We start from the raw sequence: 22,058 nt of genomic DNA, 5'->3' as shown, positions 1-22,058 counted from the left end.
AGGACACTTGGTGAGAAGTCTGTGACCTGGAAGAGGACCCTTTCCTGGCCGAGATGACACCCAATCCTCGACTTCAGCCTGCGCAACTGTGAACAGTAGTAGACTTCTGTGCTTTAGGAGCTGCCTAGTCTGGGGTATTTTGTGACAGAGGCCCAAACAGACTAAGACAAAGGAGATGCCAGGAAAACCCTTTTACTCAGTGTGTGTCCCAGGTACTGAGACCACCAGCTTTCACGCTAGGCACACGGGCGTCCTCTGCCCAGACCAGCAAAGCTGATGTTTGCTGGAGCGCCAGGCCTCCATGAGGCCACCTCCCTGAAGCACACAAGGGACCCTTGAGCCCTGGGGACACCTCTCCAGAGCTGCCTGGGGAGCCAAGGAGGGTGTGTGAATCACCTTGGATCTTGACCCTGGTCTCAGGGTCGCTTAGGGTCCACACATACACCATCATGTCCATGCCGCCCGAGGCGAAGTGCTCGTTGTCTGGAGACCAGGCCAGGCAGACGATCTTTGCGTGGTGTCCATAGAAAACGTTGTTCTCCTGGATGCAGATTAAAAATAGGTGGTAGGTCAGGGTTCAGGCCAGAGTGAGTGGGCATCATGTCACCTAACCTTCATGAGGGCCAGTGCTCATGAAACGCTTTCTCTATGCCTGGCTTCTGAAACTCTCACCAACTCACTGACTCCTTGTAACTACCCCAGGGTGCCCACTGCTTGAAGGCACAGAAAGGGGCAGCCCAAGATCAAACAGTAGCCACCGTGCCCCCCAGGACCCGGGACTCCAGGGCTGCCCTCATAGCATCTATCACGTAGGCCAGATGTGCCCATTCGCCTGCACAGAGCTCTCAGCCTAGGGAGGGGACAGAGACAAGTGCAAGAATAGGAGGTGCGAGAGGGTCTTGCCTGGTGTGGACAGAGCTCTGTGCATGTGCGGACGGAGGAGGGGGCTGCCCAGACACGCGCCCTCACCCTGGAGCCTGGGTGGGGTGGGTGTGGCCTGCAGGCAGGCAGACGTGTCTACAGGAGCATGTGTCTACCGCATGTCCCAGCCTCGAGCCACTGTCTTACCCAGGGGGGGAGACATGACCAAAAATAACGCTTTCTACTAAAGCTTTAGGAACGCTCTTACTTCAGAGCATTCCATATTGTTCTTAATCCCTATATTAACCATGATTTTCTTCTTCAAGGTTGCCTCTTCCATCTTTTGTTGATTCTACTCTGCAGATTACTTAGCATGCTGTAAACGAGGCTTGCTATATGCAAATGAAATCGCTTAAAGTGTGATAAATGCAGAATCTGATAAATGTGATACTGAGGTGGAAGGGAACCTCCTGGGACGTGAAATGTTCTTTATGTTGATGGAGGTGTGGGCGTATGTGCAGGTGCAGGCATACGCACAGCGCTGGTGTATACTTAACGTTCCCACTCATCCCTCATTATATGTAAATTTTACAGCCGAAGATAAAACTACTGAGCTCTAGTTAATAATACGTAGGCTGATATGTTACACAGATACCTGTAATTTACTTTAAATGCACTAAAAAATTGGATTACTAGATGGATAACGTGACATAGTAAAATGGTAACGGTAGAATCCAGGTGGTAAATTCTTTTGACTCTGCTGTAGATTTCAAAACTGTCCTAAGTGTTGGAGGTTGTGGGGAGGGGCCAGGCTGACTCCATGGGAGGGACTGGAGGCAACTCCACCTGCCCCGTGCCCTGTGGTCCGGTCACGCCCAGCGGGTGACCGAATCCCTCCAGAGTGCAGTCTTGTTTGTGAAATGGGACTAACACTGCCCAGCAGGGTTGGCTGCTGACCCATGGGCACTCTCACACCTCACACGACAGTGCCCTTGGCTGTCCTGCTCAGAGTGGGATGAGCTTCCAGGGCTTCGGCAACCGGGTCCCCTCTCTCACCCATCCACCGCTAGGGAACCCCCCCCCCGCCCCCGAGTGCAAGGCCACATCCGGACGACCAGCGCTCACACTTTATAGGACTTTAAGCAGCAATGAGATTCAAGGAAAAAAAAAAAAAATCTAGCCTAAGCCTTTTGACGGAGGAGAAAAATAAGGTTCCAGAAGTCACTGAACCAGGCCACCCAGGTGAACCAACCAGCCCGATTTCACAGCAGCCTTGCTGCCGCCCAGGCCCCTAACTTTTTGGTAGCTGTTCTGTCTCGGGCCCACAAACTGCTGGACAGCAGGGAAAGTCTCCTTTTCCCACGTCATTCACGCTCTAGGAGCAACGAAGCCGCGTGTCCTGTGCACCCGCCCGGTCGGTGACGACAGGGGAGAGAGGCCACGGCCCCCTCCAGCCGTCTGCGCTGCCCAGCGTGGAGACAGGGAGGGGGCCTGCCCACTCACCGAGTAGCCGTCAGCGATGCTGAAGACCGTGACCACTTTGCTGGCGTCGCACACGGCGAGGAAGGCGCCGTCGTGGGAATACGCCAGGTCCGTCACAGGGCCCTTGGCCTCCAGGAGCTTGCCCTCGTCCTTCAGCGTGGTGCCCAGGATGGAGTATAGGCGGACGTTCCCATCCTGTGGGAGGACAGAGGGGCAGTGGGTCACTCCCCTGACACGTGGGTGCGTGCGCGCGCGCGCGCGCACACACACACACACACACACACACACACACACACACACACACACACTCCCCCAACGCCCTTCTTTCTGGAGGGAGGCGCCAGGGCATCAGTAAGAAGCAGCGCCTTTCCTCCTAACCGCTGCCCCGGCTCGGCCACCTGCCCATGTGCTGGCTCCTGTGCCAGGAGAGCTGCTCCTTTGTCCCCCTGGCACCAGAGGGCAACTCCTACAACCCTGCAGCAGCTCTCGTGGTTGCACAAGCACAGTGGGCAGAGTTACATTAAAATAAGTTTAATTATTACATTAAAATTACGTTAAAATGCAGAACCCCCCAATTGTGATTCTGCGTGTTGGGGGCTCACGAGTCTGCCTTTTCCACAAAAACTCAAGTTCCAGCGCAGGCGTCCACGGGCCAAGCTCTGAGAAGCACCTGTACACGAGTTAGCTCTCCAACAAGGGCCCCTCATCTGCCCTGACTGTCCTCGGCCGGAGCCATCTGCCCCGTGCCCTGTACCCCACACCCGGCAGGTGCCCTCAGGCCCCAGGCCCCTCTCCCTGCTCTGTCGAGCCTGGCTCCTAGCAAACTCCCCATCCTCGTAGGGTCCAGGCACCTCTCCTCAGGGGACAGAGGAGCCGCCAGGAGGCGGGCAACAGGGAGCCACACTCAAGGGGAACTGACACCCTCAGGCTGGCACTCCACTTCACAGGGGTGAAGAATCTCCTGTCGCCTCCCCGAGCCCAGTGAGCCCGGCTCGGGACGCAACTCCTTTTCCACGTGCTGCATCCACGAGCTCCCCAGGCCGAGGCATCCCTGCCCTGCGCCCGCACCCCAGCACAGCCCGCCTCACTGCCCGGGACCCTTGGTCTCCCGGGAGGCTGCTGTGTCACCAGGGGCTGGCAGCCTGGGGGGAGGGTGGCCTCGCGGGGCAGCCCAGGGAGGCTCTCACTTGGGCGGCAGGAGGCACCCCAGCTGGTTCCCGCCGCCATCCCTCCTGCCCTGAGGCAGCCCGGCACCCACACAGCTCACGGCGCCCCCAGCGCGGCCACACCCCCCCGGGCGGAGGGCGTGGGGACAGGGCCTTACCGCACCCCCGATGGCCACCGTCTCGCCGCCCGGGTGCACAGCCACTACCTCGGGCTCATAGCCGGGGCTGTCGATGCTGAAGCACTTCCTCTGATCCTTCAACAGGACGATCTGGGAAACACACAGGCAGCCGTTAGAGAGAGGCCCCGGGACACACGGCCCAGGCCCGGGCTGGGCTCCATCTTCAACCTTTTGGGTGCCAGGCCGGGGCTCCAGCCACACTAAGCGGGACCGGCCCTGGCCCTGTGGTGTTTCTCCCTCATCTGTCAATATGAATGGTGCTGTTATCGCCACCCGCACGGGCTTCGTCGAAAGCCATCTGACGCCTGAACTTTAGTTCCTCCAACTCTACATCGGGTGTAACAAATGATCTTTGCTGAGCCGAGTTCTCACGGGTTCAACAGGACGCAGCCCTCGGAAGTGGCGAAGCCATAAGCTGGCACTGGAAATGAACAGGACAGGCTAGACTTCCAAGTTCTGGCTTCTCGGGTCCAAAAAACACCCTTTGCGACCCTGACCCATGGTGTGTGAAAAAACTGATGATGTCAGTGCGTGAGTCCCCGCAGCCCGGGGACACAGGGCTGGCGCCCCACCGGCTGGGAGGGAACTGGAACCCCAGGTGCTGACTACAGCAGGTAGGCAACAGCGCTGCGGGGCTCTCCGCTAGCCCTCAGCCCCGGCAGGGAAGGGAGGACAGGACAGACGGCTCACGGCGAAGTGGCCTGGAGGCACCCAGCGCACTGCCCCCTCGCCCCCTCCCAGCCAGCACCTGCCTTGGCTCCCTCCTACTTGACAGGGCAGCACACGGTCCGCGGACGGGGCTGAGCTCCCGGGTGTGCAGGCCCCACTGAGGCGCCCTGGTGGCCCGGCTCAGCCGCCTGCTGCTGGGGGTTGGCGGGGTGGCGGGGATGGGATGGGTCACACACACCGGCTCATGGACTGATCTGAGCCTTGGCCTCCCAGGGGTAAGAACCCAGCAGTGCCTAGACGTCATGGAGACGGAACTCAGGGCTCAGAACAAACACCGTGCCTAGCAAAGGCAAACAAAAACAGCAGCTACAGCCCACCGTGTGGGAGCCACGCGCCTCGCTAAGCGTGGTGTGTCCCTGGGATGGCAGGGTCACCTCCCGGTGTATAGGAGCAAATGAGATGCAAGCCCCGCAGCTCTCAGGGCCATGGGGTCCCAAAGCCCCGCCCTGGCAGCCAGTGTGCCTTCTGCCCTCTGGCGCACAGCCCAAGGCCGCCTGGCACGGTGACCCTCCACCGTCCTCACCCCCTCTCACCCCTCGCTACCCCCTCCTGGTTCTAATTCACTGGGCCGTCCCCAACAGGGTAGCCTCTCTCTGCTCAAGCCACCAGCTGTCCCAAGGGCAAGCAGGCCCCTCCCCGCCCTCGGGGTGCGCTGCGGGCTGTGCTGTCGGGTAGGAGAGGCAAAGAGGCACCAGGCGGATGGGCGGCAGCACCCTCCCTAAAACTTGCTACAGAAAACGCACCTTGAGCAACATTCACCTGCATCATCTGCCCGACTCCGAGAGCGCACTTGCCCACCTACCCCTGACAGGGAAAGGCTGAGGGCACTGGCCCAAATCTGCCTCAGAAGCAACACTTGAACGTGGCTGTCCCCTGACCTAAAATCGCGGGGCCCCTCCAGGACATTCTGCGGACCCTATGGCCAGCCACGGGGAGTTCGGGTCAGGACGCCCTAGAGAACCAGGGCAGAGAGAGCACATCACAGGACAGTCGTCACACCGGATCCCGTGGGCCCTGGACTCCTTGGAACCTGGGGGTTGGACCCTGCACTCGCCAGCCCCTCCCGAGCAGAGCCCCAGGCGGCTCTTCCCTGAACTTCCCCACGTGAGCCCAGCGTGAGCCTCAGAGGACACAGCATGTCCCGACCGCAGCTCCAGACAGGAATCTGAGGCCAGTGGGGAAGGCCGAGCCAGGCCCGCAGAGCCCAAGGTCTCACCTCTCACCTACAGGCCAGGTGCTCAGACATGAGGCTGGGGGAGCCCCCTCCATGGAGCGGCAGCCTTCCCGCCCGTCCTTCTAGAAGGTCCTCGTCCAGTCTTTCCCCCACTTGCTAAGGCGCTCACAGCCCTCGATTCCTCTTGCGCCCCTGCTGACTACCCAGGCTGTCTGCAATAACTGCTTGATAGGAGGTTCGTGTTATCTAGGACACACAGGAATCCACTCTCCCCAAAGCACTGAAGCTCCCAGAACGGAGGAGGGGTGGCGGATCTGAATGACAGCTTTCGGCGGTGGGTCTGTCACTTGTGCCAGTGGGCGGGGGCTCCGTCACACCTGCCTCCTCTGATCTGCACGCTGGGATGCCCAGCCCGCTGACAGATGGCGTCTGCTGCAGAGCGGGATCCTGGATAAAGTGGGTCAGGCTTGGGTCTCAGTCAATGGTGCTTCGTTCCAGAAATTCCAGGAGACGGCGTGTAGAGACCTTACCGCCTTGAATGAGAACCCAGGCTGCGGGGCTGAACGCCAGACCCCACTGTGCTGAGGAGCCGCCCTCCACGCCACCCCCCATCACGAGGCCTCAGGGAGTCATGGTCACTATCAGCCTCTTCGCTCATGGAGATGGTACAAGGAGCCCGACACATACTTCCTCATAATCCTCCCCGTGAGCTGCGAGGGATGAGAAAACTAAAGCTCAGAGAGGGTGAGGAAAATGCCTGAAGCCACACCACCCCAAGGCTGCAGGGCTGGGATTCGAATGTGAATGGACAGAGCTGCCTGGGCCGTGCCTCTCGTGGGCCTCACGGGCGAGGGATGTGCAGGGCGTGTGACCCTCGAGTGCAGGCTCTCACCAGGCTGCCCAGGTTCAAATCCCAGCTCGGCCTTTTGCCAGATGCAGACTTTGGGCAACTTACTCTCTGTGCCTCGGTTTCCTCACCGTAAGGTGGGGATGACGCCATGCCTGATAGGACTCCCGAGGATTCAGTGAGCACGTGGGAAGCCCTCAGCACATGCCAACGGGGCTCAGTAGAAACGGGGTTGAACGCGTGTGAGAGGGGACGTGGGGACCAGACGCTGCGCAGCGTCAGCCTGAACCAAGCCCGCGTGGGAGCCGTACCTGACCGATGCACACGACCACGGTGTAGCCCCCGGGGCCGACAGCCACACACTTCGGCTGGATGTCCAGTTTCACGACTCCCTGTCCGCTGTGGAGAGGAGGAAGTCGTTATTTCAGTCTCCAGGGGCACAGGGCGGGTGTAAATACACACTCACTGCAGGATCACAGCACTCGGGTGACTCAAGGAAATTCCACCTTGATCTCTACTGCACAAGCCTTTGCTATAACACAGGAGGGGGTAAGGGAAGACTCTCAGCCTCTGGGAGAGAGATGAGGAGTCATGATGGGGGCTGGGACGAGGGGAAGGGGGTGGCGAGAGGAAGTGAAGGGATCACTTCCTGTTCCTACGCATCTGTGCCAAGTGCCGCCCCCATAGCTGCCCTGTCCTGGCTTCTGCCCACATCCACCAGTTAGAGACCCCGGCATTCCCCGGGTACAGACAAAACTGAGCTCTGACCCCACCCGCCCACAGTCAGAACCAGTCTCCTCTGCAGGGCAATTAAAATTTAAAAAAACCTGGTACTTTTAATGGGTGAAAATTGTGTCACCTTTACTTTTGGTTAAAACTATGAAAACACAAACTAGAAAAAGTTGCACACGCAAAAAACTTCTTGAAAACGGTAAATTGAGAAAAATTCCACGTAACTGGCAAGTGTGGCATCCCAAGGCTCAGTGAATGGGCCCCTGTGACTGGGTGACCAGGCCGTGGCTCTGCCCCGGGTCCTCTCGTCCGCCGAGGCTCAGGTCAGCAGCCCGGCCCCGCGGAGGGCTTCACCAGGGACGTGCTCGGGAGGGGCGCGGACCGGCCCCGGGCAGCTCTCACCTGTAGTCCCGCAGCGTGAGGTTGGTGTACCGCACCGTGTCGTCCATGCTGCAGCTCACCAGCTGCCCGCTCTCGTCCACGGTCATCCTGGACACCTGGTTCGTGTGGCCCTTCCCGGCGAAGGAGTCGTTCTCCCCCGTCTCTGAATCCCAGTAATGTGGAGCAGGGGTTAAGGAAGAGCCTGACGTCCAGGAGGCGGCGCGTGCCCCGCAGGGCGGCTGCAGCCAGGCCCTCGTCCCGGGCCTGAGGGGGACTCCTTGTGCACGTCCAACTCCGAAATTCAGGGAGCAGACGTTCTGGGCAGAGGGCCCGTAGGCCATTTACAACCCCACACGCCCAGTGAGACACAGTCCGCCCGTCTTCAGAACAGGCACCCGGCAGATCACGGGACTGCGCGGCCCTGTAACAGTGGAACAGCACAGCACCTGCCTCCGAGAGCGGGCTCAGAAGGAAGCTACCTTTCCCCGGGACCCTGCGTAACTGGGCCAAAACACAGCCACCCTCCCCCGGCTCTTTCTAGCCTGCTGTCCAGCCCACGGCCCTCAGCAGGAGGCTGGCTGGGCCCCGTGGCTCAGCCGATGGCCACCTAGGTGCCACCAGGTAAATGGCCCTGGGGCTGACCCACCTGGGCGGGGCCAGCGTGTGGACTGTCAGCTCGAGGGGCTCAGGTGTGACGTGTTTGAAGTTACGAGATTCTCTTTTTACATCAACAAACGAGAGTCTCATTTGCACCGAAGACTGTTCCCTCAGGAAGCTGCGTGTATATTCTACGCCTGACATGGTCTTGTGAAGGGAGCGCCAGCCATCGATACCGCAGGAGGTTAACGTCACGGCGCATGGACATCGGGGGTGGGCATGAGTGGGGAGGAGGGAGCGGTTCCAGGAGGGGGGACGCTGGGCAAGACCCTCCGCTGTACCATCTCCTCACGTATGACGGGGTGGAGCGTGACTTCTCTGCCCTCCTCCCTCGGGGCTGAGGGAGACCTTCCCAGGGAGGGAACCCTACAGACCAGGCGGGTCTGCGGAGGTGGGAGAAGCAGGGGGTCTGGAACAGCCCCTCCAGGGGGCAGGGCAGCCGCGGACCAGGAGCCAGGCTGCACGAGGGCGGGCCTCTCTCGCGGCCACGACACACGCACCGGGGCGGGCCCCTCAGACGACCCCTCCCACGCTCGCCATCCTGGGAGGAGGAGGTTGGGAGGGCTGCCGGGAACGTCTCAGAGGGACTGCAAAGCCCCTCGCCGGGGAGCGGGGGTTCGGTTCCCGCCCAGCTCAGCCGTCGCCGAGCGGTGCAACGTTGGGGAAGGCACTTGAGGCATCCGAGCTACACTCTCCCCAGTTTTAAAGTAAGGGGACTCTCCCCAAAGGCTCTGGGTCCCTTTGGATTCTAACACATGTTTTCTGCTACTGCTCGTGAGAGGGACGAGGCCGGCACCAGGTCACAAACGGGGAGAAGCAGCTCAAGTTCAGGGAGGTTCAGCAACCATTTAAGGTTGCACAACGTGACCCATCAGGTCAAGGCCGCGGCCTGGAGCTGGAGGCCCCGAGTACGGACACGGCACCTCCCAGCAGCCAAGACCGGTCAGAGGAGCCCTGCGGCTGCCAGCCGGCTGGCCTCGCCTCTGGCACCGTGGGAACAGGAAAACTCCCGACTCTCCTGCCAGGGGCCCCAGAGCCAGCGCTGTGAGTCAAAGGATATTAATGTGTCCGTCGTGGCTCCCAGAGTAGATGTAAGACTTGCCGCCGTTTTTATGCACCGCCAGGCACTGGATAGATTTGCTGTGGCCCTGTGGAGGGACAGGCGGGGGGTGCTCAGGACTTGCCATCCTGCCTCGGCTTGTCAAATGCTCTCCACTGGCTAAGCCCCTGCGAGGGGAGGCAGAGCCCTCAACGCCACAGCCCTGGTGGGCCCAAAACAGCCCCAAGTTGAGCGACCACCTGACAAACCCTTCAAGCCCTCCCCACCGAGGCACTTAACCCAACCTGGGTGGAGGACGGGAGTCTAGTGGAAGCCCAAACGGCGCGCCAGGTCTGTGCAGACGGACCCAGCTACCCTCCCTTCCCACACAAGGAGGAAACGGCCACAGAGGGTGAGCCCCTACCCGGGGGGAAAGCACAGTACCGGGAGTAGTCTTGGGAGGGACCAACCCTTGCACAAGCAGGCAGGGGGATCCCCAGGCCACTCGGAGGCCCAGGGTGTCCCGGGTGCTGCTAATGGTTCGTCCTCTACCCAGAAGCACAGCTTGCGGCTCCGGCTCCAGCCCCTGGCTCGTGAGGTTTCTTCTTTCCCAGCTCTCCCCTTCCCCCCAAGGCTGTCCCAGGGCTGGGACCCCACAGTTTCCCCAACCGGCAACATGGTGGGCTCAGATCACTCATCTACAACCAGTTGTCTGCTTCAAGAAAGGCACTTAAGCTCCCCTGTAACTGCTCCTCGGATGGGAACAACCTGGAGGTTTGGTCTAATCATAGTTCTTTCCCCTCACCAGAGGCAGGCGGGTCCCTCTGAGATTTGCTGACTGCTGCCACGGTGTGGTGTGTATCTTCAGAGAAAGGTACACACAGTTCTCAGAGACGGGAGAACCAGTGCACAGACCCCGAGTCCTTTCCACAGGGCAGCAACCCACTGGCCCTGCTACTTAAAAGCATGGTCCTCAGACCAGGGCGGGCCTCACCGGGAGTGTCGCCCCACGCAGCCTGGAGACTGAGAACCTGCGCTCAACAAGACGCCTGGCGACTTGTGCACCACCCCCCCCCCCCTCCCAGGGCAGCAGCCTCGCAGGGAACTTGTGAGAAATGGAGCTCTCCCGCATCCCACAGATGAACCCTAGGAGCGCCAGGGTGCCGCCCACCTACCGTGTTCTAACAAGCTGATTGGCTCAGGTGATTGATGCACCTTCAAGCTTGAGCCGCAGGGTCACCTGGGTGCGTCTTAAAAGTACCGGCACCTAAGAGCCATCCCTACGGTCTTGGTCTCTGACCGCACCCACTGGGCCCGTACAGAGGCATCAAGCCCTTTTTGGTGATCTGTACGTGCGCCGGGGCTCAGAATCGCTATTCCAACTAGTTTCTTCTAACTCCAGCTTGTTCTTGGGCTCACTCACAGCCCGACATTAGCACCAAACACTGCTCGGGACTCACATACGTGCGGCAGGAGGGCTGGGATGGTTTCTCTGACAACTGTAAACGCCCAAGAGGTTCCTGAGCTGACCTGGGGCGGGGGACAGGAGCCTGGCTGGTAGTGCCTGTGCTGTCGGCGACAGTGACATCAGCAGGAGCAGTCAGGCCCGGGTCTCCATCACTCCCAGGGCGCCAGCAGACATGGGGCGATGCCTGGGACAGCCACCCGAGCCCAGCATCAGGGCGGCTCACGGGAAGCTGCTCTTCTGGGCAGAGGAAGTAGGTAGACAGGAACGCCTGACTCTCTCCAGCAATTTCTCCCCATCGCATGGAGGCCCAGAGAAGTGACTGTGTCGGGGACCCCTCCCAGCTCCCCTGGGCTCTGTGCTAGGATGTACACACCTTCACTTTACACTCATCACACTGGGCTGGAAGCCTGTGGAGCAAGTGGCCCCAGTGGCCCCATCCTCAGGGCCAAGTCAGATAAACCTCTGTGGAAGCAGAGGGTGCAGGGCCAGCACTGAGGGCCGAAGCAGCTGTTGTTCTGGATCAGCCCTTCCCGTCAGCAACACCCCACCTGAATGGGATGCAGCAGGCACCGAGCCCACCTGGGCCTCGCGAGCTATTCACACAGGGTTAAGGGGGCAGACGGCCAGGCTTGGCCCCTTCCTTTGGGCAAGGTCATCTGTACACTGAGTCCACAAGGGCCGTGGCCTCAGAGACTGTGGGATGGGATGTACAAAGCACTGCAGGGCCGGGCAGCTGGCCCTCACTGGGCCTGAGGGGAACAGTCCCAGGCTGGCCAACAGCAACCCCACAGGGCCCAGCCGTCTCCCAGAGCCTGTCTGCACAGCCCTGAAGCAGCTGAGCGAGCAGGGTGTGAGGAAGCCCTGGGGTTCGGCCCCAGGAGGCTCAGCTGCCAGGACGGGGTGCAGCGTGGAGCTGGGCTATGGAAACCCCTCCCCTGAGGGCACAGCTCATCCAGGGTGACAGAGCAGGCGAGGCCGACCCCGAGTTCCCACCGCAGCCCACCCTCCAGCAGAAGCAGGTCTGCAATGGGCAGTGCCCAAGCAGGGCCCCAGGACACAGGAGCTTCTCGTCTGGCTGCGATTTCCTGAGGCCAAAAATTCCGGGGCTGACGGAGGGGCAAGGAACAGTCCCCACTGGAGGGGACACTCAGGGCAGACCCTGGTGATCAGCCAGCCTTGAGGGAGCCGTCCTGGGTGACGAGGACGGGAGGCAGGAACGGGGTCCTCCCAGCCCTCAATCACTCCCTGCTGCCCAAACCTGGGGCCTCTGCACCTCGGGCTCCACCGACTTGTCCAAGACCATTTCCTCCCACTCCCCACCACTCCCTCATGCCTGCCCTGCTCCAACCACAGACGACAAGTGCCTGCCCACACTCATTCCCACGTTCAAACCCCGCACACTGTCAAGGCCCAGCTCCGAGGCCTGCTGGCCACCCACGTCTGCGGTGATGCCCCACGACGTGCCCCGTCTTGGGTTTCAGCATCTTCCTGGGCCTGCCTCACGAGCGGACACAGCCAGTGGCCTCCTAACCGGGGGAGGCTGATCCCCTCGAGACAAACAACCCTGACAGCAGGGGCGCGGGCTGCTGCCCTGAACCGCAGGCCCCGAGCATCCAGCTTTACAGTAGCTCAAGGGGAACGTGGCATCTGGCCTCCCACCTCTGCTGAACTCACATCCCCAAAACAACCAGCATCCTGCCATTCTACTGGGCCTCACCTCACCGCAGTTTCCCTATCTCTGGCCGGGCGCCCACCTCCCCTCCAGCCAGCCCCTGCACACACACAGCAGCTCCACAGCCCGGCTGTACCTTGATGACCCGCAGAGGTTTGCTGGGGTTGTTTTTGTCCAGGTAATTGATGTAGCCGGATAGGGAGATGCTGAGGAGGTGGTCCTTCTGCCACAAGCAGCCCAGCTGCTGGTCCAGAACGTTGGAGCCCATGGTAAACGTGTTGACAACAGAGTTCACATTGATGTCCCAAATTTTAGAGGTTTTGTCTCCGGAAGCAGAAAGCAACTGGGTGCTATCGGGACTCCAGCTGATCTACTCAAACAAATGGTGGTCATGGGTCAAGCATTCGAGGGGGAAGAGACTCAGACAGCAGCTGTCCACAGCCCCCATTTCTGAGCAGGGAGGACGGCCCAGAAGGTGGTGGGACACACCAGGGCAAGGACAGGACGAGCATCCTGGCCACTGGCCTCTCCAGGCCACGTCACCGTGTCCCATGTGACCCTGAAGGTCTCTGCCACTGCCCCCACTTCTAACCCCTCATCTCAAGCTTCCAACTTTAACACGTGTGTACAGATGACAATAAACGCAGACACGACCCGACCACAACCACAGACCAAGTTGTGAACGCGGACCCATACTTACAGCATAAATGCCGCCGTCGTGAGCCTTGCCTCCTCCCAGTGCACACACCTTCTCTCCCGTCTTCCCGTCATAGATGTAGATCTTGCAGGAAACACAAATAGATGAGGATCACGCGTGCGTGTGTGAAGGCCCAGCGGTTAGCACGCTAAATGAGCTCCTGCTACTCCTCCCTGCTCCACCATCAAGAGGGTGGCATCCACCGCGATGAAGAGTGGCCCCCGCTTGCCGCAACTAGAGAAAGCCCTCGCACGAAACGAAGACCCAACGCAGCCAAAAATAAATAAATAAAAAATCCTTCCCTCTACTTTAAAAAAAAAAAAAAAGAGGGTGGCATCAAGACTGTGGCTCTTACAAAAAAGAATCTAAAAAATAGATGAGTTTTGAGCTCCTTTAAAAGGAGAGAGATGGAGAGACGGGTCTACCATGCTTTGAGGACAGAGCCCCTTAACTGAGCTGCATCCCAGGAGGGGGAAGGAGGGAGCTGTATGTACATCGAGACCAGCTTTACTAAGTCTGCCTGTTTTGAACCATCGCAGAGGACCGAGAGACGAACCCCTCCCTCCAGGACCCCCAGCCCTCACCTGACCATCGGCCCCGGCTGTGGCAAATCTGTTCCCATCAGGAGAGAACCGTACACAGTTGACGAAGCGGCTGTGGTCCTGCAGGAAGTGGGACAGTTATCCGGTGACAGGCAGTTCAGGAAAGCTCTCTATGCACCACGCGGTCCACAACCACCATGCGTGGGGATGCCGGTCCACGGAAGACTTTAGAGCTCAGCGTGAGTCCCAGCCCGCCCACCGTGGCCGGGTGCATCTCTGCCTGGACGGCCTCCCTCCGCTGTGATGTGCTCCCTGAGCTCCGCAGACAGAAACGCCCCCCACCCACCCTCCAGCCCTGGAAGGGGGCTCAAGGCCGGAACCCTTATGCTTATGAGGCCGGGACCGTGAGGCCTCATCCCCGAGCCCCCAGGGCCTGGCCCGGGCCCAGCACACGGCAGGTGCTCAGTGGGCATTTGCTGAACGAACTGAGGTTTTAAAGAAATTAGACAGTGGTGATGACCTTTGTGGGAACAAGAGTCTGAGTGACTGAGGAGACGTGATCTCCAGGGGCGATTCTGTTACCTGAATAAGTAAATGAACTCATTCTTTCCTCAGTCAAGAAGGGTCTGCATCAGAAAATGATCCTCTGAAGACCCCACCAGCCACCCATGCAAAGCCCGGCTGCTCTCCCACCCCACCTGCAAGCACGCATGAAGCGTTAGCTATCAACTCTCCTAAAGGTACGCGGGGTTAACTGCCCCTGCAGCCATGGGCGCCCAACCTGCAGGGAAAGCAATTCAACTCAAAGTGCATCACCTGCACCCACCAAGGTAAACCACCAACAATTTTAAAACAGGAGCTGCTGGGGTGGTAGGAACTGCATGTGTTTGACTGTGTAATGTTATGGGTTGACTTGTGTCCTGAATAGGTAGGTTGACATCCCAGTACCCGTCAATGTGACCTTATTGGAAACAGGGTCTTTATAGGTGTACTCAAGGTGAGATGAGGGCCTTAGTGTGAGCCCTGATCCAACACCACCGGTGTCCCTATGGGAAGAGGGAGATTTGGACTTGGTGCAGACACAGGGAGACCACGTGAAGAGGGAGGCAGAGCCTGGGTTATCCCCCCACGGCCAAGGCCTGTTTTGCCTTCTTGGTTTCTTGGGTACACCTATCCTGCTCCTATGGCCGAGCTTTCCTGCTCTAAGGTTTGTGTTCTGAGCTGGAGAATGGCCATTTCCCAGGAGGCGCGCAACGCATCAAAAGGAATGATCTTTCCAAACTGGGATCTCTCAGGCCCTCTGACTGTTCTTCCCCCATGACTGTCACTCACCCATCATCCTACCACCCCGAGGGGCCCTGGGGAGCCTCGGGCACTTTTCCTTCCACAGGAGACAGCCCCGGCCTGGAGAGGCTGGGTTCTGAGAGCCCAGGTCTACAGTTTCTCGTCCAGAGCTCTCTACTCGAGCGAGCTGGCTCTGGGCCCTGCACAGGAGGCAGGCAGGCCGGGCGGGGAGCCACCCAGGTCAGATCCGTAACTCCTCAGGCCCACTGCCACCGTTCTGCCACCCCCACAGCTGCGACGGAGCCGGCTGCACAGCGAGGGCCCGGGGCCCTCTGTCCCCGGGGTGGTTCGGAGCTAGCGGTGGGAGGGCTTCTCAATCCCCCCAGAACCACCCTGTGGGAAGGGGAGGATGGGCAGGCAGACACAGCTCCTCCTGGAGGACGTCAAAGGAAAAGCTCTTAAGTGACAAAACCTCCCACGCAACTGCGCCAACGTCTGGTCCTCTCGTCCTGACCTCCACTGGCTGACCCGGCCCTGCTGCTCCGGGGGAGGAGGCTGGGGCCGGCTCCCTGGGACGGACTGAGCCCCGGCCAGACCCCCCGAGAACCGGGATGCCGAGAGCTCCCCTGGGTACAGCAGACCACGGGGCCGAAGGGGGGCTGTGGTGGGGGGCGTGAGGAACACGCTGTGAACCACAGGGATCCTCAGCTACCCTGCAGTTCCGACTCGCCAAACTCCAGGTACAGTGGTTCCCTGAGAGAACAGGACCGGCCCCCCTACACACCCAGCTCAGGGGTCAGGGTGCCCCAGCGGGGCAGCACAGACATCAGGCCAGAGCCACCCGGCTTACGCCACTGCCCCCCCTTCCCTGCCCGCCTGCCCCCCTCTGCGCCCCTGATGCTACAGGGGACATCACACGTGTGGACATGTGTCTGTCGTCCGTCTCCCCACCGGGTGCAGGGTGCCCTTCCCCAGGCCCAGAACAACACGGGCCCCCGGGGTTCAGACTGGACAGGGCAGACGCCCACCCTGGGGACCGGGCGCTGCAGCTTTAGAAAGTTCTCCCTGTCAGGTTTTCTTGCAACTTGAGCCAAGAGCCCGAATGAGCAGGAGACTGATGTCTGCTCCTGAAATAGCCCATTTAAAGGGAGGAACAGTGAGCAGCCCATTAACCAAAAAAATGAGGGCTAAAAATAGCCCGGTCCACAGGGAGGGGAGGCCGGAGGACAGGAAGGAACGGGCTTGGCGAAATATCATGGGGCGGTTCAGACGACTGGGCTGGGCTCCTGGCCCCCGTCCCTGCTAACCGTCCCACTATGCGGGCGCAGCGCCACTCCACGCGGCCACCTCCTGGGGTGGGGCTGTCCCGCCCGGCCTCAGTCACAGCCAAGCGGAGCTCTGGAGGGAACCTCCCCACCGTAATCACCCCCCAGTCCTGTTATCACCTGTCCCCCCATCATTACCTCCCCCACCCTGTCATTACCCCTCCCCCTCACCACTGAGAAACCTGAGATGGGAGCAATTAGCAATCATTAGGTAATGCACCCAAGTCCACGTCACTGACAGGGACGCAGCGCCACTGAGCGCCACGGCCTGACCAGCCCGTCAGCTCAGGTGTCCCTGGGAGCCCTCCCGGCTCCACCAGCCTCAGCTGTGCCCTGCTGTGCCCTGCAGCAGGACTCCTACCCTCACACTGAAATGCCCTGTGCCCACCTGCCGCGCTCCCTCGACACAGGCTTGTGCAGGGACAAGCAGTTCAGACGCCCGTGCCCACCACCCGCTGCCTTACCGAGAGCAGCATGTGCCTCCACGGTCCACACTCCAAAAGTGGGTGTCCACCCTGACCTGGAACACTGCCTCGCCCTCCCTCCTTCAGGCCACCGCGCCCTCCCAAACCGGGCTCCCTGTTCTCTCTGCGAGGTCCTCCCGTAAAGTGCCGGGAAGGGCAGCACCGCATCCCTCGCCCTGCCCTTCCCGTCACCCAGCACAGATCTGCCTGCCCAGTTACCACTTTCCCCTGGAGAAGGAGGACCTGATGAAGGGATGGAAGGCTCCTTCTAATCCTCTTTGGGCCACTGACCATCCACGGAGCTTTGCCAGGTCACTCCCTGCCATCGGCTCAGGAGTTCACCGGGAAGGAGATCGACGCTGCTGACCTCCCGGCACAACCACCACAGACGCACACACAGCTTTTTGAAAAGCCGGCACGGGGGCCGAGTGAGGGGGGTGTGTGTATGTGTGTGTTGGGGCCAGTGCAAGGCGGGCACCTGATACACACCTCAACTCAAACTTCTGTTTTCTGCCCTGTTGTAAGGACACAGGAAACAGGAAAAAAACAACCAGAAAACCTTGCACTTTAGAGCTCAAATTTTACTTGTCTAGGAAGGTGATACTTGTAATAACAGCAGAGACAGAGATTCCTAGAAGGAAGTGTAACTCCCCATTAGGTGACGTGTGAGACACACAGGTGACAGGTTGCGCAGCCCACCTGGACGGAGGAGGGAAGGCCAGGCGTCCCCTTCGCTGCCAGGTGCGGCTGGGTGACCTGCTCTCAGAGGCTTGGGCAGATGCAGCAGGTAGTTTCCAGTCCAGATCACACGGTCACAGACTGACAAGCAGGCCCAGGGCAAATAAGGGTCCTGGCACTTGTTGCTCTGAGCAATCATTTCACCAGACGCACACTATCCCACGTACTGTGGACACAGCCGTCAGAGGCGCCCGCTCCAGGAGTGTCTGCGGTCACCTGGGCAGCCAACCTGCTCACCTGACAGAGGAAGACGCAGAGGCTGGAGAGGCAGAAACTCGCCCAAGGCCATAGCGGGCCAGGTGCACAGACACACAGGTGAGCTAGAGACGCTTAGAGGGGCCTGTTACCACACATCCAGACGTGTCTATCACAGGAATGCACTCAGCAGGAAGAAGCCTCCACGGGACAGGCAAGGTCCACCTGCCCACTTCTTTTCAGGCCACCCTTAGGGCCTCAAAGGGGAACCTAAATCCCCATGCACAGGACACCAGAGGTGGACACCGTGCTGTCCATGGCCTCTGTCCCACAGCCGGTCCCCTGTGACCCTGGAGTCACTGCCCCAGGTGGGCTGGGGCCAATTCCAGGAGAAAGCATCTTCCACCTGGTGTTCCTACAGCCTCTCAGCCCATTTCAGGTTAAGGCAAACAAGGACAGAGGACCAGGCGGGAACCAGGGCAGTCCGGCTAAAGTTGGGCCATGAATCAGCTTCGTCTATGCTCTCACCCTGTCAACATGAGAAGCTGGTTTAAGCTAACGAACTCATGAACAAGAAGGAAAAGCAACTGGACCCCTGCACTCAGGCCAGCAGGGTGGACGGGTGGCCTGACTCGCTCCACATGGCCGCCCCTTGTGTCTGCAATACTGCTTTCCTTCCATGCGGGGCTGAGCCTCCTTGGAGTTGTTCTGGCCTGTACTGAAATTTGGAACACCGCTTATTCCTTTTTGAGGCAGCAATTTGAACTCGACCCCTCTGTGCTCCTCACATAACCACCCCTTACCCCATGGTCCTGAACAAGGTCAAGAGGAAGGTGGCAGGAGCTGGAATGGGACGGAAGGGCAGCCCTCATGCTACAGCTTTACTCTGCGGCCGTGAGGGCCTAGGGTGAGTACATGGAAAAGGCACAGGCTGATCTCAAGTTGTCAGCGCCTTACAGGGCTTTTCAGGTGGGTGTGGGGGACCCGAGTGTCCTCTGTCCTTCCTGCTTGAGCCAACTGAGCCTGTTAGTCTTTTCCAGCAGAAAGAAACCCAACAATTCCTCACGGACACTGAGACGTCCACCAGCATCTCTCCTGTCATCCCCGCAGCTCTGTGGGGCCAGTGGAGGAGGGTCATCTTCACCCCGTTTCCCGGGGGGCCAGAGGCACGGGCAGCTGGAGGGCCGCAGAGCCACCAGCTGCAGCACTGGGCTGCCACCCCATGTCCCCCATTCTTGGTCCACAGCCCCTTCTGATCTCTCGCTAGGTCCTTACACAGAAGACCTGGGGACGAGCTGTGTGCCCACCCTGGAGACAGGTGCCTGCCAGGGCCACAGGGTGAGGGCAGCGCTCTCAAGTTAGAAAGGAAAACGGAAAGAGGAAGAACCTTTGGCCAAGTCCCCAAGTGGGCACACGGGGAGGCCTGGCAGGGTGGTGAGGGGCACAGATTCGGGCCAACTCTGGACTCGAATCCTGGCTCCACTCACCCGCCACCGAACCGCTCTGTGCAGGGTTTAACCCACATCTGCAAAGAAGAAACAAATCCTTCTGGGGGGTGGGGACAGGGAAAGGAGCCCCGCCCATCCACAGCCCAGATTATGGCCACGTGAAGCCAAACAGAACACCCGTGGCGGGCGTGGGGAGCAGGGCTACTCCACGGGTACGAGCTGGGACGGCCTCTCGCTGCCAAGGAAACCTCCCCTCCCTCCTCCCCGGGGCGCCGTGCAGGAAGCCCAGTTACTTGACTCAGCCTGACTCAGCGGTGTCCCAGGGTACTTTATCCCACTTAAGACACACCGACCTTGAACCATGGCCTCCAACACAGTGCCACCACCTCCCCATGAGCAGCAGCCCCGGAGCCAGCCTCTGGGAGATGTGGGGTGTCGGGAGGGACTCCAGGCTGCCCACCCTGCAGGGCCCAGAAGCCAGCCAGGCCCCACTCGGTGGCCCCAGGATGAATCCAACCCCATTTCACTACAAACAGGTAACCTGGAGAGCCCCTCTGCACCCAAGCCGAGACCCACCTGTGTCTGGACATGCTGCCCACGGCCCGAGTCTTGTCCCCAGGGAACCCCTGGGGACCCGCAGAGGACCGTCACCGCCTTCCCGGCCACGCCCTGCCTGCTCTTTGTGCTTCACTGCATTGTCATCAAAGTTAACAGGACTCCTCAGCCAGCCAGTAACGTTCGAGACACGTCCCCAGACCTCGGCCAACCCCAGCTCAGCCGCCTCCAGAGGAAAGAGCTGGCCGCAAAGCACCATGCATCCTCCGCGCTGCAGCTCAGCGCGGCCACTTCCACCTCCACCACCGGTGCTGGCTGCCTTTCCAGTGTTTTCACAAGACAAACTGGGAGGGCAGGTTCAGAACCACGGCTGCCCCGAGACCGGCCTGAGGGTCATCCCCTGCCAGGCGCCCTTCCTCGGTGCTCCAGCCTCAGACCCCAGGGCAGGAAACAAGCATCGTGGGCTGCTCTGGGCCTGCGGGCCCTGTGCACAGATCAAATCCATGGTTAAAATGCTCTCACGTCCATGTCTCCACGCCCATCGTGCAGATGGGAAAGGTGAGGCTTCGAGGGTTCAGGTACTTGCCTCAGTCAGGGAGCACGTGCAGAGCTGGGACTGAGGCCCCGCAGCCATTTATACCCAAAACCTGTGTCACTCCACTGGGGCGTTTAGAGCACATATCCACAGGCAAAGCACCTAACTCTGCTCACCCTGTGTCACTTTACAGGTGTGACCCTGCCCTCATCATCTCTCCCGGGGAGGTGCAGGAGGGAACAAAACCAGACATCCCTGGAAGCCCACCTCCTCTGCCACTCTGGTGGCTCAGTGGATCTCAAGCCGGTACAACTAGAGGGCAGGCTGCCGCTGGGCCTGGGCTCCCCTTTCTAATAAGGCACCTCCGGGCCAGGATGCTCGCCTCGTCTCACAGCATCAGAGTTGTGCCTACTCCCACCCAGAAATACACACATCATCCCAGGGCGACCCCCGCCCCATCCTGGCATTAATGCCATGTGCCCATGACCTTCTGCCATCAGCATCTAACAGGTCTACACTCCACTGGCTTCACATACAAACCATAAAGTTCACCGAAAAACCACCCTCTGGAAAAGCCCACTCACGCCAATTGTGAACTTGAACTTGAATGGTGGCCCCTCAAAGAATGCGGCGCAGTTGTCGTCGCTGCCGGTCACCAGGCGGTATGGCCGGCTCTGCTTGATGTCCACGCTGTTGATGACCTTGTTGTGTCCCGTGATCTCGCCCACAGAAGAGCCGCTGTCCCACAGGAAGACGGCTCCGAACCTTTACCCAGGAGAGAAAAGTCAGTCCTGGGAAGGTCACCACGGGCAGTTGTGTTCCCAGCAGTCAGAGGGCAGTGGTGCTGGCAGGGCGGCCCTGCTCACAACTGTGCTTCATACACTCTCCCCAAAAGAGCCAACACTGACGGCACCCAGGATTTGTCTGAAGGATAGGAGAACAAGCAGGAGCAGTCCCAAGGGCCTCCGGGAAGGGACTGCATGTCCGTGTCTTATGGCCCAGACCCAAGGAGCCTCCCACATGAAGGTGCCTTAAAAGCACCTGCCAGGAAACACCTCGAGGCTTCATCAGTTTCACAGCAGTTTTAATAAGGGGTGGGGGGCGGGGGAGTGGATGGGGGGTTTGGGGCTGGGCTGCGGACCAGGAAACACATCGGTTACCATCCCCTGCTAGGAAGGAGATGCTGCCTTGCTGTCAGCCAGCAGTCAACAGTCAACAAAAATGTATTGTTCGGGTTACCATTTGTGACTGAATGAAAAAGGAATTAAGACCAACAGGAATGACTTGAAGAAAAGCTATGGAAGAATGAACACCTATCAGAACACACATTAAGAGGAGCCTCTAGGTAAGGGAAACAAAGATATGTGTCTGCCAAGTACAAGTGATTGAGGGCGGCAGAGGTGCCGGGGAGGGAACCCTGACTGCACTCGGAATAAGACACCTGGGTTGTGGTACTGACCCTGCTGGTCACTGGCCCCGTGAGTGCAGCAGCCCCCCGGGGCCGCCCACCCAGCGTCCTGTCGCCCCCTCCTCCCTCCTCAGTAAGGTGGCCGTGGGGTGTGCCCAACTAGGGAACACATCCGGCCTCACTCTCGGCAGGTGTGGTCGTGGCGTTGCTGCTGGGAGGGACCCCAATAACACTCTTAGGAGCTGCATGGCTTTCACCTGCTCCCTTTCCTGCTTCCTGCTGCCTGGAATGTGGGCAGGACAGCTGGGGTTCTGGGAGGTGAAGGGCCAAGGACATCAGATCAGAGAAGGTGCCTGGGCCCGGAGACAAACCCTGGGGGTTCCCCGTGGTTACGTGTGGCTTTCCGTTGTGTGTTGCCGAAGCCCACCCTGAAGGAAGCCCAGCACCCACAGGACTCAGCGCACACCAGTCCAAGCTGCA

At 59.9% G+C, this 22,058-nt stretch overlaps 1 protein-coding gene across 1 annotated transcript in view; it reads right to left on the bottom strand.

Moving 5' to 3' along the window:
- The window catches only part of WDR1 (WD repeat domain 1), a 39,485-nt gene that overhangs the window by 1,671 nt on the left and 15,756 nt on the right, over positions 1-22,058 (bottom strand). The window contains exons 5-14 of the mRNA XM_082389552.1: positions 20,755-20,935; positions 13,669-13,746; positions 13,088-13,168; positions 12,524-12,757; positions 9,269-9,356; positions 7,573-7,753; positions 6,750-6,837; positions 3,668-3,778; positions 2,365-2,538; positions 397-541 (exon numbers count right to left, since the gene is read on the bottom strand). Coding sequence (XP_082245678.1) covers positions 397-541; positions 2,365-2,538; positions 3,668-3,778; positions 6,750-6,837; positions 7,573-7,753; positions 9,269-9,356; positions 12,524-12,757; positions 13,088-13,168; positions 13,669-13,746; positions 20,755-20,935 — 1,361 coding nt within the window. The remainder of the gene's footprint in view (positions 1-396; positions 542-2,364; positions 2,539-3,667; positions 3,779-6,749; positions 6,838-7,572; positions 7,754-9,268; positions 9,357-12,523; positions 12,758-13,087; positions 13,169-13,668; positions 13,747-20,754; positions 20,936-22,058) is intronic.

This window comes from Balaenoptera borealis (assembly GCF_965194805.1).
Source record: "Balaenoptera borealis genome assembly, chromosome: 4".
In the NCBI taxonomy this organism is placed as follows: Eukaryota; Metazoa; Chordata; class Mammalia; order Artiodactyla; family Balaenopteridae; genus Balaenoptera; species Balaenoptera borealis.
This window is presented reverse-complemented; position numbering and strand designations above follow the sequence as displayed.